Source organism: Pituophis catenifer, unplaced genomic scaffold, assembly GCF_029215685.1.
Source record: "Pituophis catenifer annectens isolate HBS135680 unplaced genomic scaffold, rPitCat1.0.hap2 SCAF_17, whole genome shotgun sequence".
Classification (NCBI taxonomy): Eukaryota; Metazoa; Chordata; class Lepidosauria; order Squamata; family Colubridae; genus Pituophis; species Pituophis catenifer.
Window position 1 is genome coordinate 1354139 of NW_027256897.1, and position 19419 is coordinate 1373557.

Here is a 19419-nt window from a genome sequence, read left to right on the forward strand (position 1 = left end):
AAAGGAATAGTCCAATTTCCCCCAAAATCCCTCAGTCAAAAGAGTTATGGAGTTTCAAACAGGACCCCAATGTTTTGCTCCGGAAATTTCCTTTCAGATTGGAACTTTTAGTGGAAGACTCAACCCTTGGAACAATTTCAGCCTGTTTCCTTCGCCCGCCCAGTCCCTACAGAAATAAAACTCTGAAATCTCTGTCTTATATCGTGTGTTTTTTCATCCCGTTCCACACACCTGTGCATTGTTTTTATTTTTATTTATTTGAATCTGCCTTTTTATTATTTTGACAAATAACTCATGGCAGTCAACATATCGCCTTCTTCCTCCTATTTTCCCCACAACAACCACCCTGGGCTGAGAAAGAGGGACTGGCCCAAAATTACCGAGTCGGCTTTCATGACTAAGGCAGGACTAGAACTCACCATCTCCCACTTTCTAAGCCAGGTGCCTTAGCCACTAGACAAAACCGGCTCTTTTGTGATCATATATAGGATAATTCCTAGCAGTCCATTTCTGGAATCCAATACTGATTTCTGGGAATTATCTATATACAAGACCCAGTGGCCTAGAGGCAGAGCTCTTGCCTCACAATCAGGAGGTTGTGAGTTCGATCCTAGGTAGAGGCAGATGTAGGGTCTCCTGCTTGGGCAGGGGGTTGGACTAGATGACCTGCAAGGTCCCTTCCAACTCTGTTAATCTGTTAAATCTAAAATGTGATTTTAGCATTGCCAGTAAAAGAATAAAAAAAATTTAAATACAACGTAGCCAGCTGTAGATAAAAAGAGACACTAGAGGGCAGTGTTGCATCATCAAATGCATAATGAACATTTCAGAAAAAATGTTTGCAGCCAGCAAAAATCTCCCTGTGGACACACAGATACGGAATCATTTCTGAGTGTTTTATTTTAGGGATTTTCCCCTCGTGGGGATGAAGGACGAGTGTCCACATCCTTCCACCTTAACCAGGGGGAGGGCTTGCCTCCAGAAATTGTGGGTGCTCTATCATTGGATGTTTTTTAAGAAGAGACTAGACAGTCACTTGTCTGAAATACTGTCAGTTCTCCTGCTTGAGCAGGAGAAGACCTCCAAGGTCCCTCCCAGCTCATTCATTCCATTCAGGGAGGGGCAACTAAAGGTGAGAAATCTGGAAGTTGAGTCATGGCAACTGGCCTTTTTTTTTTAATAGAGAAGAAGCCGTGATTCAAAAGTTCTCGATAACTTTAACTGGATGACTTAGAACCTTCATTGACATACAGGTAAGAAACTTTACTAAAAATAAATAAATTAGAAGCACGGCTCTAGGGTTTCTGGTCTATTTCACTTCCTGCTCTCTTTTACTTTAGATTTGCTCTGAACTCTGCACATCCTCTTGGGAACCCAACCACCCCGTTTTTCCCGTGACGTGCTTGGCGCAGATGGGCCAGCAGCCAGGAGGGCCTGCGAGCAGAGAGGCTGATGAGTCACCAAAAAAAAGGCTCCATTTGAAGGGAAGAGCTCATCCTTCACGATGAAATGAGTGAGTGGTGATAGCTGCGGCCTGAAGATCTCCGAGTGGTCTCCCATTCAAGTATGAACCCGGTTTGACTGTGCTTAGCTTCTTGAGATGGGACCTGCTTTGGCTGCGGGATGCCAGTTGTTGTGACCTTGGTGAGGTACAGAAGCCAGGTAAAACAACTACAACAAATAGCAGTACCTATACACATAGTAAACACTTGTTCACCGAGTTGGAAGAGGACTTCCCGTACAACCTGCTACTCGGGAAAAGAATTCAAGATTTTCTGAGAGATACCTGTCCTGGCTCAGCTTGAATTCACCCAAACTTGAAGTCACTCTTGTGGGTCATTGGTCCCACCATCTAATTGCTTTTCCGCTTAGACATTTCCGCTCTTAACATTTATTGAGAATCTGATAATTTGTACTTAGAAATCTATGCCTCTGAAGGACCTCCTCCAACACCCAGAATTCTCAGCGGTGTCTGTCCCGACTGGGGAATTCTGGGAACTGAGCAATTCCAATCTGAAGGGCCTCCAAGACATAGCCGGATGAAAGTTTGAGAGGGTTGAGAAAAACGTCCTCTAAAAACAAGAGCTTTTACACCAACTTTTAAAAGAAACTCAGCGCCAACTGCAAAGCTTATTTAAGAAAGCTTGGGGATGGAAAAATGCCAGGAGTGCAAATATTTTTTAATTTTGTTTTTATTTCTTCCCTTACAAACGGTGTGAATATGAAGAGACGTGTCCGTAACTCAACCCACGCTGGACTCTGAACATCTCGTCGCTGGAATGGGCACCTCGAGAGGTTTCAGCGGAGGTTAGATCTAGATGAGAAAGTGTTTCATCCTTCAACTGATGCAGGAAAAACTCTTTTCACTCACACCCACCCAAGTTGTGATGGTTCAGGCTTGCCCGCATCTTACATTTCTCCAAAGCAAACCTGGACATTACAAAATTATCATCCACGCCTTACAAGCAGAGACCAGGAGATAAAGAAATCCATCCATTATAGTCTTTTTCTCTCAAGAGAGAAAAGCCAGAACTAGTTAATAATAACTCAGCCATAAGGTGAAACATTTATTATTTCTGTTTGAACTCTTGCTATCCCTTCAACGTCCTCCCTTCAATGTCATGCAAGAGCCACTGAGGGACGGTCACTAGCGTCCGATCACTGAAATGAGGATCTGCAAAGCCATGGAGAAACACGGAATCTGAGCCACGCTGTAGGACATGGACCGGATGGGTGGTTTCAGCTTGAGGAGGTACGCCGCGGTGTGAACCATCCGGCCGAGGAAGAAAATCAGAAAGTGGATCCGAGCCACCACCGGATTGGGATGCAGGAAGCAATAGATAGCCCCGATGAAGAGGAACGGGAAGATATTTTCCATGTCGTTGCGATGAACTCTGGAGACAAGAGAAGGACACAGAAGGGGAACCTGATTAGGCTTGGTCCTTTTTAGACCCAACATCGGGAAGACTCACCTGAGCTTCTGGGTACTATTATGGGGTTCCAGAAGAAGATGGACAGGTTAGAGCAGATTCAGAGGAATCCCAAAGGTGTGTTGTGAGGAGGCTGGGGTGGACAATGGGCCAGTCCTGGAGTCTGGGGAAGGCCCGGGCGAGGGCTCTGTGTCAGAGGCAAAGATGGGGCCAGGGCTATCTGGGAGCGATGCGCAGACTCCGGAGCCTCCAGAGTTGGACAGCAGAGGAGGAGCCTGTTCCTAGTGCACGCATGCGCAGAGCTGCCAGAAGGCAAGAGCAGCTGAAGCAAAAAGGACGACTCAGGAGTAAGGCCAGGAGATGATTTGCCCCTCCCAGAAGGCTTAAAAGAGCAGCAAAGGCTCTTGGGCTCTGTGTAGAAAAGCAACGTTGATTCCAGTGCTTCTTGTCAGCTTCTCTTGAACTTTGTGGGTTTTTTTCCAAGAAAAGCCTTTGGCAGGTTGCCAAAGACATCAAAAGTTGGTGATAAGACCGTGGGACTGGTTATGAAGAATTTGTTTTGGACTAAGCTGAGAATGAATTAATTCTCAGCTGTTTTAATAAAATATTTTTTTTCGGGACTGAATTGTATTTGGTAATCACTACGTGGGCCTCGGTCACGACAAGGTGCTTTTCCAAGAGTCACCTCAAAAACATCTTTGTTTTTTGCTTGAAGATGTTCCCCTTCTCATCCAAGAAGCCTTCCTCGGTTCTAAACGGAAGAATGATGAACGGAAGAAGTTTCCTGGATGAGAAGTGAAACGTCTTCAAGTAAAAACAAAGATGTCCAATTGATTTTTGAAAAAGCACCTTTGGGACAACGCATCACGCGGATGACGGAGAATCTTCACCGGTTCAGAGGTATAACTGGTAGTGGCTACTGCAGGAGGCTCCGCCCACTTGCCCGGATGTAATGCGCGAGCACTGTGCAGGGGTGGAAGGCCAGGCACAGAGCACATGTGTGCGCTCACATTTGCGAACCGGTAGGGAAGGTAAGTGACTCCCACCTCTGACGGAGACCCCAAGACATGATTTCTGAACACAGTTGAAGACCTCATGTTTCAGTCTGGAGGACAGAAGACTGAGAAGAAACATGTTGGCCATCTTCAGATGGGAAGAGAAATGCAGATCTGGGAGAGACATTCTAATTTGGAAGAAGAAAATTAATTCTGTTCTCCATTTTTAGTCCACTATTGAAATGCAAAACCCTCTCTTTGAAACTTAAGCTTTGCAAAAGGAACAAACAGATTCCGCATTCCCAATACAAGGCACAATTATTCAGCGAACGGATTCTGTTAGGAGGCTGGGTTGGAAACTCCACGACTGACTTAAATAACATTTAATCACATCATTAGGAAAAGAAAAAAAAAAAAAAAGAACAGAAAACCTGCCAGATAATTACAATGATTATCATCAAACTGGCTCCCCCAGTTTAATTCACAAGGTTTTGCCAGAAATCTCAGAGGAAAAACAAGTCACAGAGAAAGCAGTTTCCCAACAAATTACGGTTGGCTGGTTTTGCAAAAAAAAAAAAAAAAAATTGACAAACATCTTAAAAACAAACTTTGATTTCATCTTTTTCTTGACTAGTGGAAAATCCCATCTAACCCGAGTCAGCTGCAGTCCGAAACAAATAATTGGTGACACCTAATTGGTGAATTGGAGCCTGCAGTCCATACCTCTAACTGGGTTCACGCATTCGGCAAAGACGTGGCTTGTTGTGTAATCGGGATTTATGGAAGACAGCCAACAGCAAAAGTTTGTACAGGTAGCCCTCAACTTACATCCGTTTGCTTAATGACCATTTGCATAAAGGAGGATATTTGCAGCTTGGGGTTGAAATGAGGGATCTTTGGTGCTTTCTGAGCATGGTTATTTTCTTGCAGATGTTTCATTTCCAAACTAGGTAACAAGGGAATGGTGTTTACTCTCATTTTATGTATTAAAATCCTGCAACAGTCAAAAATGTGAAAAATGGTCATAAGCCACTTTCTTCGGGTCTGCTGCAATTTCAAAAAGTCACTAAACAAAATGGTTGCAAGTCAAGGATTGCCTGTACTTTCCTCCCTCACAACTTCCACGAAAAATCCAAAGGGTCTTTGCATACCTGCCGTCTACAATATCAACCATGCAAATCCTTCCCAGAAGTCAGAGCCCGGCCTGGGATTTTTACATAAATCTCTCTGCATACAGCTCATGGGCCAGAGAACACGGCATCTGAGGCAAAAGTTCATGTCTGTAATCCGCTGTGTTATTGCAAGACAGATAAACACCCAATAAATCCACTTGAATGTAGCCTTGGCAATGAGAAATCCCTCTGAAATGGGTTTTGTTTATCCACGCAAATGTACAGTTGGCCAGGAGCTTCATCTTCAAGAATGACTTGAGGTCAAAAGAAGCTCCTCAACCCTCTAGGGTTCAACTTCAAGAGAAGGACTCAAGGTCAAAAGAACCTCCTCAACTGTCTAGATTCAACTTCAAGAGAAGGGCTCAAGACCAAAAGAAGCTCAAATCTCTAGGCTCAACTTTAAGAGAAGGACTTGAGGTCAAAAGAAGCTCTTCAACTGTCTAGATTCAAATTCAAGAGAAGGGCTCAAGGTCAAAAGAACCTCCTCAACTGTCTAGGTTCAACTTCAAGAGAAGGGCTCAAGGCCAAAATAAGCTACTCAACTCTAAACTTGCATGGAATGACACCCACAACTGGATTCCATCCCCACCTCCCCCATTCACCGAAGAGGCAAAAAAATAAATCTACGGCTACCACAGTGGTGCTCTCCAGCCATTTCCCGTGGGTCTTGCAGTCATCTTTGGCAAGGGCAGATTCCCTATCTGCAACGCCAACTGGGTCCGGTAGAGATAAAAAGAATCAAGAGGGACTCGCAGCTTGCGGGATCGCTTGACAAAAATTCATGGACACACCCACCTTTGGCCATCTCCCAAAGTTGTTAATGGGAGATTATATAAACAAGGCAAGGTTATGATCTAAGGCACCCAACTTCAGCTACTTCCTGCCCATATTTCAGCCCAGGGCAAAAACACAACTCAGACAGAGCTATTTTGTTGGTGTTGTTGAAGATTAACCTTCTGATGACCTAATTAAGGGATTTCTTGCCTAGGTATTATACTTTGGAGAAACTCTGCCCTCTTTGGCTAGGAAATTCAGAGTGTAAATCATTCTTCGGCCCTCAAGGCAGGGAGGAAATACTGGGGAAGAAAGAATGAGTTACAACAAGTTCTCCTTGGGTTACACGGAGGTTATAACAAAGGAAAACCGTCAAGACATTAAAAATATAGAAGGAAAACAATCCAATCACTTCACCAAGGCCTTTGGACTTCGGTCATTAAATTGTCTCCCTCAACTTTCTCTTTTTTTTCCTGATGGGCAGGCCATTCAGTTCCTGCTTGTGCTCTCCATGTCTCTGAGAGTTGAGAAGGTGATGAAGTAGCCTCCTTCACATGTTCTTCTCCATCATCACTGGCTATCATAAATATGAGCCAGTTGCCAAGCATCCACATTTTGATGGTGTGACTATGAGGAGGTTGCAAAGGCTGCAACTGTGAAAAATGGTCAGAAGTCACATTTTTCAATGCTGTTGTGACGTTGAACAATGAACTGTTGTAAGTGGAGGACAACCTGTATTAGTTCAATGAATAACAGAATGACAAAGTTGGAAGGGGCCTTGGAGGTCTTCTAGTCCAACCCCCTGCTTAGGCAGGAAACCCTACACCACTTCGCACAAATGGTTATCCAACATCTTCTTAAAAACCTCCAGTGTTGGAGCATTTACAACTTCTGGAGGCAAGTCGTTCCACTGATTAATTGTCTTCACTGTCAGGAAATTTCTCCTTAGTTCTAAATTGCTTCTCTCCTTGATTAGTTTCCATGCATTGCTTCTTGTCCTGCCCTCAGGGGCTTTGGAGAATAGCTTGACTCCCTCTTCTTTGGGGCAGCCCCTGAGATATTGGAACAGTGCTATCATGTCATCCCTAGTCCTTCTTTTCATCGAACTAGAAATGAAAAGGTCTTTACAAGAAGCAATGGGTAGAAGATCATTCAAGGGAGATGCAATTAGAATTAAGGAGGAATTTCCTGACAGTGAGAATTAGCCAGCGGAATAGTTTGCCACCAGAAGTTGTGGTTGCTCCATCCCTGGAGATTTTAAAGAAACGTTTGGACAATCATTCATCTGGGATGGTATGAAGTCTCTTGCTCAAGCATTAGAAGACCTGCAAGGACCCTTCCAGCCCCTTGATTCTACAACTCTTTGAAAAATGCCTGAGTTCCCAGGGTTTTCCTTCCCCCACTCCAGCAGAATTGCCAGGCTGCAGAAAACACAATTAAACACGCTGGAAGGAATCCCATTAATTATAGTCAATTCACTGAATAGCAAAAAAGCTTAAGTTTAAAAGGTGTTTCTTTTTCCATCGGGTCTCCCCTCAAGCTTTGCAACAAAAAAAAAAAAAGGGAGGGGCCATCCAGCAAAATGCCACAGGTCCTGGACAAATGCCAGCCAGCCCTCAGCCACGGAGGCCACGTTCTTTGCAAACTAACCAAGCTGAAAAATCCTATCCCACTTTTTTAGCTTGCAATCTGGAGCCAACTTTTTAGCTGAAAGCAAACAATATGTTGTAAATCTTCCCCAAAGCTCCGTCGCTTTCTCTGAAGTTTCCTAAACTAGAACAAACTTCTTTTTTTGCGACGGTTGGCTGGAATAAGAACAGAGAAGCGAGGAGGAGGAGGAATAACGTAGGAGATTTTAAAAGTTAAATAAACAAGGGTTGCTTTCCTTTCCTCAATCAAATTCCTTTCTCTTGCCTGGAGAAATCAAGATTATTCCCCTGGTCGAGGATTAAAGTGTTTAAAGTTTACAGACTTAGGCACGAAAAGCCAAATGTAGAGATCTGCTGTAGGTGGTACCTGGCTCAGTAATAATAACTGTGAGAGTCCTAGTGGATAATCACTTAAACATGAGCCAGCCGGGTGTGGCAGCAGCCCAAAAAGCCAACCCAATCCTAGGCTGCATCAACAGAGGGACAGAATCAAGATCCCAAGAAGTGATAGTACCACTTTATACTGCACTGGTGAGATCACACTTGGAATATCGCGTCCAGTTTTAGTCACCGATACAACCTCCCAAAAATTGAGACCCTAGAAAGAGTGCCCAGAAGAGCAACAAAGATGATGAGGGGACTGGAGGCTAAATTATATCAGTGAATGGTTGAGGGAACCACATATGTGTAGATTAATGGAGAAAAGGATGACATGATAGCATCTTCCAATATTTGAGGGGCTGTCACAGAAAAGAGGGGGTCTACCTATTCTCCAAAGCACCTGAAGGCAGGACAAGAAACAACGGATGGAAACTCATCAAGGAGAGAAGCAACCTAGGAAGAGAAACTTCATGACAACAAGAACAATTAACCAGTGGAACGACTTGCCACCAGAAGTTGTGGGTGCTTCATCACTGAGGTTTTCAAGAAGAGATTGGAAATGTTATAGAGTCTCCTTGAGCAAGGGGACCTCCAAGTTCCCTTCCAGTTCTGTTCTTCTGTATTCTTTATTTTGCAACAGACCATAAATGGACTATCAGGGAGGAACAAGGAGAGGCAGTTTTCACAGCCAGGCCCTATTTCCTAAGTATTTTTACAAAAGAGTATAAAAGGCCATCTGGGTATAAAAAAAAAAAAAAACCTCTGGCCTGCTAAATAACCAGGCGAAGAATGCCAGGTGGGGGGGAAAATGCTTTGTTAACCTGGGTTGCATGCTTTGTGAACTCAACGCCCATCGCTCCTTGGCACTTGGGACTTACATTCCTGTTCAGATCAGTCTTGTCATCGCCAGCCTCACTCAGGAAAAGGAGAGATTTACAAGTCTGAAATTGCACAAGGCAGGATGTTTTTACATCAGGGGCCTCTGGTCTTTCTACCCAGGGTTGAATACTAACAAAAAGGAAAAAAAAATATTACTCTAAGGGATATACTGTGGGAAATCAGACTGATTAATAGGAAAGTTGCAAAATTAATCACATCCCTTTGAAATGCAAGGCTATCCCTTTTCAGATAAATCAAAGTTTATTAGGCGATAAGACAAACTGCATGTCTGGCACACAATTTTTTTGCTTTGAAAAGATGGGACCCAGTTCCAGCGATGGGGGAAGGTTCTAGAGATCCTCCCAAAAGATTTGGGGGACATCCACAGCCCTTAGGGAGGGGGGGGTCTCAGGCCTGCCTTAAACCACAGCAGACAAGCCACGACTGAGCCTATGGGCTTAGGGCAAAGTCTTGCTAGAAGGTCAAAACTGGCTTGATAGAATTGATTGGCCAGCCATATTATCCTTGGTTAATTTGATGATGGAGGATGGAAGTGAGAAGGATCCTTCCCCCAAGGAAAAACAGATCCACAGCATAGTGGAGAGATGCTGGAAGAAAAAGAAGAGGAGAGGGAGGAATGAGGAGGAGAGAAGAGAGGAGGGAAGAGAGGAGCAAGAAGAGATGAGAGGAGTGAGGAGAAGGAGAGGAGAGAAGCCGATTCAGCTTGCAAAGTTTCTCTCACTAGAGCTATTCTAATCAAAGTAGTTGTAGGCCTATATAGGGCCTGTTTCTTTGTCTGGTCTACCTTGCTGAGCTGACCATGGCTGATCCCCCCCAGGATGACTTACCTAAGACACCTCTGCACATAGGGATCTTCTCTGTGGAACTCCAAGCCACCATGTTTCAGCGCATCCTCAGGATTGGCAAAGGCCTGGAAAGGACCGGAAGGAGAAGACAATGAACATCCAAGGAGAATATTCATCCAATCACAACTGATGGCGCTTTTGTTTTTTTCTGACACAAAAAGCACCTTTTGGGGACAACTATGACCTGGGATGACTGAGAATCTCCATAGACATCAAGGAGAAGTTCTCCTACCATTCATTCATATTCTCCATGTAGTAAGTGGTGAATCAGAACAGACACAAGCAACCTCCATTGTCTGTTCTTCTCAGAGTGGCCTCTCCCCATCTAGTAAATTTTTTAAATATCTTATCAAACCTAAACATCCGGGAAAGGTGTGGCGCTTCTGCCTGAAGAAACGATTGAGATATGAATTTTGGGCCTGGTCCAATGGTGGGGAGGAGAAGGAAGGGAAGAGATGGGCATTGTTTCATTTCCCTCGTTGGAAAGAGAAGTCCCTGCAGGGAGAAAGCTAGGGGGTCAGGGAGGAGCATATTTATTTAAATTCATATGTTGCCCATCTCGCTATCCAGAATGACTCCGGATTAAAAAATAGAAGTACAGAAACCAATTATAAATATAGATGCAGCTAAAATTACGAGAATTAAATAGATTAGAACATAGAATCATAAGACTCGGAAGGGACCCTGGAGGTCTTCTAGTCCAACCCCCTGCCCAAGGCAGGAGACCCCATACAAATGGGTGTCCAATCTTTCTTCTTCACTCTCTCCTAGTACTGATGATGTTTGGTAAATGAAGCGTCCACAAGAAAACAACCAAGCTCAGAGAACACCAAGGACCCCACAATGTTTTCTAGGCTTCATCGGTTATTAATTTGTACGTTTTAGCGTCATTTAGTATTTCAGGGCAAGCCAAGTTTGCCATTACAAACACAAGTTTTGCATTTTGCTTTATTGGTTCTGCAAAGGGAGGTATCAATTTCAAAATACTACATTTAATAAGGGGAGATCTGCCCACAGCAAAGAAAAAAAAAGGGTGGGAGACATTTTGGCCAATTTTTTTTGTTTTTGTCTACTTCCAAAACTTGCAGAAGGCTTTTTAAAAGAAATATACCTTATTTCCTCAAGCTAGAACACAAGCTCTTCTTTTTGCAAGAGAGCTCAAGAGGAAAAGCCATAACTTTGCTCGCAAGGATAAACAGTTCCTCCTCCTGCCTGCTTTAAAACCTTCATGGATTATGAATCCTGAAAAGACAGGCTGGGGGGTTTATTTTCCGCTGCTCGTTTCTCTTGCTATGAAGGGTTATCGGCTTCTCGGCAGGACCCCCCCCCCTCCATCCCCCCCCCACAGCAGCCATGGTCCCTTTTTGGCAATCTTTAAATCTTACACCCCTTTCTACCACTTCAAAACAGCTGCTTCTTATTAAAGAATAAAGCCAGATTGCAAAAGCATTGACGTCAGCCATTCCCTGCAAAAAAGTTTTCCAAGAAAACTATTTGAATATCTCACGTTTCAACACTTTAAAAAAACCCCAACTTTGAAATGTCGTGGTATCCCCAATAAAAAAAAAAAATTCCCACTGATGTAATTTCTATTTTGCCGTCAGCCGTGGTAGGAAATATATTGGTGGTCAGGTTTAAATTTAATACCGGAGCTCAGATGACGTCAATGTTGCACAAGAGTTTTAAGACTGTTACGTTCTGGGGAATTCTGGGAGTTGAAGTCCACTCCTCTTAAGGGTTGCAAGGATGGAATAACATGGGCTCCCTCTTTGCATTTAATAAAATCTAATTGCAAGGTTGGGTTTTTTTGGATTGGGGTGACATGATGGCAGTGGTCCAATATTTGAGGGGCTGCCCCAAAGAAGAGGGGGTCAAACTATTCTCCAAAGCATCTGAAGGCAGGACAAGAAGCAACCTATGGAGAGAATGGAGGATGGAGAGAAGCAACCTAGAACTAAGGAGAAATTTCCTGACAGTGAGAATGATTAATCAGTGGAACAACTTGCCTCCAGAAATTGTCCATCACTGGAGGTCCAGAGCAATCAAGAGTTAATGGCCTGGTGATCCCCAGGGCTGAATTTAGACATTTCTGCATCAAATGCCAAATGCCCCATTTAAACAGGAAAGTACAGATCGCTCCATGCCTAAATCCAAGCATGAACAAGTTTTTAAAATGACACAATCTTTGTCGGGTGTGCCATGGAGTTATGCACCTGGCCTTCTATTTAATCCACAAACACAGTGTTTTTTTAAAAAGCTATTATATTTCTTTTATGTGCTGGCACTGTTAGAAATAAAGAAGGCTCCAGGATCTGGTTTTATCCAGCTTGGCTCTAACTTCAAATCATTTGCACACAAAAATCCCATTTTAGAATATTACAAGCTAAGGATTCTAATACAGTGTGGAGTCGTATTCCCAAAAGACGGAATTGAGCATCTCGCAGAAATATTTAATTCTATCGAAGTTGCAAAGACAGGGATTTAAGTAAATGGAAAGAACCTGCAGGATCCTTTTAAGCCGAATAGGCCAGAGGGTGCAGGAAGGGCTGTTGGGCGTGGCAGGGGAAGGATACTGCAAAATCCCCATTCCCTCCCCATTCCAGAGGAAGGATACTGCAAAATCCCCATTCCCACCCCACTCCTTGGGGAAGGATATTGCAAAATCTTCCTTCCCACCCCACTCTGGAGCCAGCCAGAGGTGGTATTTGCCGGTTCTCTGAACTACTCCAAATTTCCACTGCCGGTTCTCCAGAACCTGTCAGAACCTGCTGGATTTCACCCCGGGTCATGGGGGACCAGAGGTTTATTCTGCCAAGTTTTGGGAGTCACACTGTAGCTCATCCTCTGGGAACTTCTCTATGTGCCTTGGGCTACTCTGAGACTGAGTGTGGTATTTATATGGTGGCTTAATAAACCACTTACTAGCAAGCATCAACACCCCAATCGATATCTAAAAAGCTTCACCCAACAGCCACCATATAAATACCACACACAGCACACAATTCCCTGAGGATGGGCTCCAGAAAGCTAGAACCTCTTTGTCCCAATGACCGGCACAGATTGGATCCTAAAACAATATTTAAAATAAAAATAAAATCCCCATATTTTAAAAGCCTCAAACATTCCTTTCCTTGCGCCTTCGGAGAAAAGCATCGCTTGCAATACATTGCTGTTTTTCCCCCTCTCTTAGGGAAGGTCCCAGCTTCTTCGCTGGGGATAATGGGCTCTGGAACCCCAAGTCTCCGAGAAGCCAGAATACCTCTCAAATGTGGTTACACCTCCTGCGCCCCCTAAAACACCCGCCCACCCCCTTTTCAGCTGCAAAAAGCAGGCAGGCGCGAGCGGGAAAGAGGCAGACGGCTGCTCGATGTCCAACCGGTGATGCTGCGAGATTCCTGCGGCCAGGAATTCGCTCCTCTTTCCAAAGAATTTGCAAGGAAAGGACCCTTCCTTTCGCTGCCCACCAACCCCCGTCCCTTTGGGGCTTACCTTTCTCCGAAGTCTGACCTGCCCCGTCAGGATAGCCACGGCGTACATCTTCAGGATCAAAAGCGTGGCGAAAAAAACGAAAGACGCAAAAACCTCGTCTTGCATCATTTTGGCCCGCCGGAGAGGAAAGGACTGTTTCTGGACGCCTTCTGGCACGGGCTATATAGGCTGGCGATTAAGAAGGGGGTGGCTGAGGATCAGCCCTCCTTCACGATCAGCCACACATCGCCGCCACTTACGACCTCGAGTACAGCCACTTTCGCTTCGGGTAACGCGTTAATAAACCGCGGTAACTTCTGGCTGCGTTTGTACCAGAGGCGGAGCAGAAACCAATCTAACTAGAATCAAATTTTGGGAATATTGCCTCCCCCACGTTACGAAACAAGATGTTGAGACAAAGAAGAGGGGGGTCGACCCTATTCTCCAAAGCACCAGAAGGCAAGACAATGGATGGAAATAGTTTGTCTGAAATGGTATAGACTTAGGGCTTCCTGCTTCAGCAGGGGGTTGGACTAGAAGACCTCCAGGGGCCCTTCTGAGTGATTAAAACTGGGGTTACATTAGCACCCTAAGCGCTGAGACGGCTTTGTTTGGCCGACCTAGCCTTGGTGGGGTGGAAACTGACAGCCAAACCATCAATGAGGGCTTGTTGTTGTTTTGGGCAACAGGCAGACCCAGAAAGGTTTGGCAGAGTGCTAAACCAGGGTTTGTTGAAGTGTGCTTCTTAACGATAGAAGAGAATATTTGTAGCTCAGGGTTGAATTATGGGGTCCTTGGTGCTCTCTGAGCTTGGTGGTTTTCTTGCAGACGTCTTATTACCAAACTAGGTACCATCATCCGTGCATTGTACCATGTCAATATCACCTGCAGTTTTGCCTAAGCTTTTCCCCTGTTGAGTTTTCAGAGCGGAGTGGCTTGCATTCACACAACCTATTAATGCCAAGGTTGGTCATCCAGCTGTAGAGTTCCACAATTTTGAGATGAAGGTTTCCTTTCCACCGAATTAGGGGACTCACAAAGGAGCAGGAATAAGCAGCCTTAACATAAATCTTCTCCCCAGGTAAAGGACAAAGAAATTCACACTGCAGTTTCCTTGAGCCCCGCCCCATTCACACAACATGCCAAACCAGGTCAAGGCAAGCCACGATAGCTACCTGTTGAGTTTGTCTGGCTGAACCGTTGTTGTTGACATGGATTATTTTGTCTGGGTTTTATTTATTTGTGTATTTTTTTTGCAGTATAGGGAGATGTATTGCCCAGGACAGGTCATCAATTCCCTTTTATGGACTGAATGGAAAGGGAGTAATTTCATAACGAGATTTGATGAGGAAGCAGCCAAGAGCCGCCTCATTTATGCAGGGCAAACCTTCTTCGGAATTATCGGAAGCAATGTGTCGAAATACAGAAGGATGATCAAGAAAAAATGCATGATGCCATCTTTATTTCTGGCAATCGGACTTTTCTTTCTTGTTCGGGCATGCCTTCACACTCTGCATAAAAGCAGCCAAAAATGCCAATTCAATTGTTGGCCCACAGGGACACACCTTCACCTGGCATTTTAAGGTGTCTTCATTATCTCTCATTCTGGAGGTTCGGCTTCAGGCCACAAGTTTCCATTTTGTTCAATGTTTGGGTGGCGGGTGAGTCCTCATAAAAGTTTAACCTAGACCAGGGGTGCCCAATTTTGGCCACTTTTAAAATGTGTTCACTTCAACTTCCAGAATTCCCCGGCCAGCCTGGCTGGGAGATTCTGGGAGTTGAAGTCCACAAGTCTTAAAGTTGCTAAGGTTGAATGCCTTTGGTCTAGACTAGACAATGATTTGAGAGTTAAGAATGGAAGAATCCGAATAGAAATAGAAATAGAAATAGAAATAGAAATAGAAATAGAAATAGAATAGAATAGAATAGAATAGAATAGAATAGAATAGAATAGAATAGAATAGAATAGAATAGAATAGAATAGAATAACAGAGTTGGAAGGGACCTTGGAGGTCTTCTAGTCCAACCCCCTGCTTAGGCAGGAAACCCTACACCACTTCAGACAAATGGTTACCCAACATCTTCTTAAAAACCTCCAGTGATGGAGCCCCCACAACTTCTGAAGGACCAGGAAATCTCCTTAATTCTAGGCAGCCCATAATTATCCAGTTGACTTTCAAGGACTGCTCTTGATCCAGCGCATTCATCCACTGCTTTTTTTGACCAAGAGTCTTCCCAAGAACGTCAATAGCTCAGGGCTCTCCAATCTTGGCAGCTTTTAAGACTTGTGGATTTCAATTCCCAGAATTCCCCAGCCAGGTTTCTGGGCGTTGAAGTTCACAAGTCTTAAAAGTTGCCAAGACCCCCTGAGCTATTGACGTTCTTGGGAAGGCTCACGGTCCAGTTTGTAGACCCCTGCAAGAGCAGCAGCTGAAAAATTCACAGAGACTTATTTGTTGTTGTTTGGAGCACGCAGTTGGGCCCCTTTCCCAGGGGTTAAACCACTGGATTTGCTTATGCAAAACCTTCTTAAGAAGATTAACAAATCCTTAGTTGCGTCTCCAAACACAACAGCAGCTGGAAAGAGGCCTAATGGAAGGGGAAGCTGGAAAGACGATCCTTCTGAACCAAACCCATGGACCCCGAGACTCAGTCCAGCTTGCTTTTCCCTTCCCTTCCCTTCCCACCAGATGTTCTGGTTCCACTCCTGCTATTGTAAACAGGAGAGAGGAGGAGGAGAAGAGAGCAGGGCTAATGTCAGGGCCAACCCTTGAGCACAGGGGGCCTTAAGTTTGGTGTGCTCCACTCAATTTGAGATGAAGAGCCTGGTTATCTTCCTGCCCTCCTCAGGGACCATGGATTCAACCCTCATCTCCTGTTCTTCTCATGGTCTATTGATTCAATCCTGTCTCCTGGTGACATCATGGACAGGTCCATCTAGAACATGACCAGGGAAGGTACCAAGATAAGAAGGGGTCTGGAGCTTCTGATGTCCCTTATTCTGGACAGAATAATGGTTGTTCGGGAGCAGATTCCAAATTAAACAAATTAAAGCGAGATCCTTTTATTCAATTCTTACAGCACATGTGTGACATGTCTCCTTAAAGGGATGTGGGTAGACTTACACCCATTTAATAATTGGCTGTTGAAAGTTACAACCGCACTAAAAAAAATTGACTTACAAGTCCTCACACTTATGACTGTCACACACAGCATCACCCAGGCCCATGTGACCCACCAATGGCAGACTTCCCACCAAGCTTCCGCCAAGCAAAGTCGATGGAGGAATCTGGATCCACTTAATGACCCTGTGATTCACTTAACAACCATGGGGGGAAGTCATAAAATTGGGCATGTCCCTCTTAACAATGGCCTTGCTTAGCGATGGCAATTCTGCTCCCGTTTGTGGTCGTAAATCGAGGACTGCCTCTATGTCCTCACTTATGCGACCGTTTCCTAGGCAGCATATTTTTCGCCCCACGTACCATCACAGTATGAAAAGGGAGGAGGTGTTTAGCTCTTTACTGAATGGGCGCATTTGCTGAGATCTATGCTCTCTGATGACATCAAAGCATGAATTAAGAATTAGTTTTAATTAATAAATCAATTAGGAATTAAGTCACTACTAAGGGGAGTAAGGGTTTTTCAAGCACTTATTCATGCTGCCCCCTGGTGGTAGGAAAAAAAATCCTTATAAACTGCATTAATGCCACATTTGTTACCACCAGAAATAAAGAAAAAATCTGATATTTTAATTTAGGGATAAAACCACCTACCATCACCCAAACCATGACATAATACTGAAAATATGTCTTCGCAGTCCTGAACAGTGGTCCAAGGCAGTGTTTCTCATAAGACACACAGACTTCAACTCCCAGAATTGCCCCGCTTGGCCGAGGAATTGAAGTCTACGTGTCCTAAAAGTTGCCAAGGTTGAGAAACGCTGGTCTAAAGAATTCTGGGAGCTGAAGTATTGAGGTTAGGTATTCAGAGGGCAATCAGGTTGATGGGTCATCCTATTGTAATCCATCTCTAAGAGAATTCAGAAGTCTTAGTCAGTGTTGGATTGGAGCCAGTCTGTTGAGAAGATGAAGCCAGCAGTCCTTCTTCTTTGAAGATGTCAACCACAGACCCTGAAGAACCAGGAGATCCATTGGAAGAAGGAGACGCCCAGCTAGGTTTTCCCTCTGAGAAACTAGAGAGCTCCAAGGAATTGGAGGATGTTGGCTTGCTGGTCACATCCCAGATTTCCACCAAGGGAGAGCAGACAGCTCCTCCCATCATAGGAGGCTTGATCCGGGAAAGTGAGAACTGGCTTACAATAATGGAAGCATTCTCTGAGATGCTCAAGAGAGTCTATGCAGTTGGTCCAAGTCCTGGCGTTTTGCCTTCAAGACCTGGGAAGATTGGAGAAGTGTTGAAACCCATCGTTCGGTGAGATTGTCCTTCAAGGATCCATGATGGTCATGGCTGTCTTCTCCTCAGCCTTTACTTCACCCAAGAGCCAGATCCCAAATCTACGTCTAGATGGTAGCTTGGGATTCTAGTCAGAGAAACGTTGGATCTGTTGCATCAAAAGAAGGCAAGGAAATGAGGATGAGCTGGACAGGGCAGAGTGGCAAGGATCTCTCTCTGAAACCTGATCGCATTGATTGAAACCATGCAGGAAGCAACTTCTGGGGGGGGGAGTTGGAGGAGGAGGAGGAAAATTAAGAGGAAAGGAAGAAGAGAAAGAAGGAAGAGGAGGAGGAGGAGGAAAAGAAGGAGAAGGAAGAGAAGGAAGAAGGGGAAGAAGAGAAAAGAAGGAGGAGGAAGAGGAGGAAGAGAATGAGGAAGAGGGAGGGGGAGGAGGAAGAGGAAAAGAAGAGGAAAAAGAAGAGAAGAAGAAGAGAAAAAAGAGAAAGAAGGAGAAAAAGGTGAATGAGAAGGAAGAGAAGAGGAAGAAGAGGAAGAAGAAGAGAAGGAGGAGGAGGAGGATAACAAGAGTAGTAGTAGTAGTAGGATGCTAGCAAGGGGTGGTGGTAGAAAGAAGAAGTAGGTATGTTGAACCTATCATCCCCTTTTAAGTTGAAATAAATTTTCTCTCATCCAGCTCTCTTTAAGTAACCACGTTACCCTGTTCATTTGCTAGATGGATAGGCTATTTCCCTCTTTGAAACAGGTCTATCCTGGACCCCCACATCCACATAAGACTAACTGCATGCAGGCTAACACCTTAGGCTCAAACTAATGCCAGGTAGTCCTTGGCTTGCAAGCTTTCATTTAGCCACCATTTGAAGTTACAACGGCACTGGGGGAAAGTGAAGGGTAATTTTTTGTCCCACCCCAACTGTGGTCCTAAGTCAAGGACTACCTGTAAACCACATCGTGGTTTAAGATGCTAAGAGCATTGCTGGATTTTGCACTTGGAATCTGTTACACCCAAAACGGTTGTGTGAATGAACATGGCTAGACAACACCTGGCAGCTGCTGATCTTATACCATCTTCTGCCCCCATTTTTGCTCAGGTGGCACGGAATTTTGCCCAAAGATGCCAACCAGCCTTTCCTAAGATGGTGCCTTCCGAAGCTGCTGGATTTCAGCTTCCAGAATCTTCTGGAATTCCACACCGAGAAATCTTGGGGAGGTGCAAGTTTGCCCCCCTGAATTGACAAGATCCCCAGGTCCTCTCTTACCTGTCCCCCAAGGGTGTGGGCCTTCCTTTTTGCGCACCAACAAGTTGAACGCAGCTCATTTGCACACCAGCGACCGACTTTTGCATGGCCTGACACAGCTAAATAATTGATTTGCATCTTGGCTGAAAAGAGGAGAAGATCTCTTTTCAAAAAGCTATCGGATCGTTTTTCCTTGTGACCCAAAAGGTCACCACCTGGCTAATCCCATTCAAATTAGATCAATATTTACACACGTACGTACATTTCCCAAAGCCAGCCTCCCTTAGCCACTGTTATTCGTTTAGTGACCGTTCAAAATTATCATGGCACTGGAAAAAAGCGACTCATGTCTGTGTTTCACACTTACAACGGTTACAGCATCTAACGGGCGTCAAAATTCAAACCTTCAAATTCAAACCTGATCGGGAGGTTCTAACGTAGAGTTTTCTCAGCCATAGCAACTCCAAGACGTGTGGACTTCAATTCCCAGAATTCTGGGAGTTTAAGTCCATACATCTTAAGAGTTGACCAGGTTTATTTATTTATTAAATTATTTATGTCGCCGACGGGAAACACAACACAATACAATACAATACAATACAATACAATACAATACAATACAATACAATACAATACAATACAATACAATAC

General features: G+C 44.4%; 1 protein-coding gene across 1 annotated transcript; it reads right to left on the bottom strand.

The window, feature by feature from the left end:
- Positions 1-2205: 2205 nt before the first annotated feature.
- PTGES (prostaglandin E synthase) lies at positions 2206-13328 on the bottom strand. The gene is made up of 3 exons (XM_070955698.1): positions 13136-13328; positions 9629-9711; positions 2206-2894 (listed from the first exon to the last, which is right to left on the bottom strand). The coding sequence occupies exons 1-3, from the start codon at positions 13241-13243 to the stop codon at positions 2648-2650; spliced, it is 438 nt and encodes a 145-aa protein (XP_070811799.1). The 5' UTR covers positions 13244-13328; the 3' UTR covers positions 2206-2647.
- Positions 13329-19419: the final 6091 nt, after the last annotated feature.

Bases quoted from the DNA above. Each gene is read 5' to 3' on its own strand.
- PTGES (XM_070955698.1), bottom strand. From the start codon at position 13,243: ATGATGCAAGACGAGGTTTTTGCGTCTTTCGTTTTTTTCGCCACGCTT. The intron at 9,712-13,135 runs GTAAGCCCCAAA...GGTCCTTTCCAG, and splicing joins AGGTCAGACTTCGGAGAAAG to GCCTTTGCCAATCCTGAGGA. The intron at 2,895-9,628 runs GTAAGTCATCCT...TCTTGTCTCCAG, and splicing joins TATGTGCAGAGGTGTCTTAG to AGTTCATCGCAACGACATGG.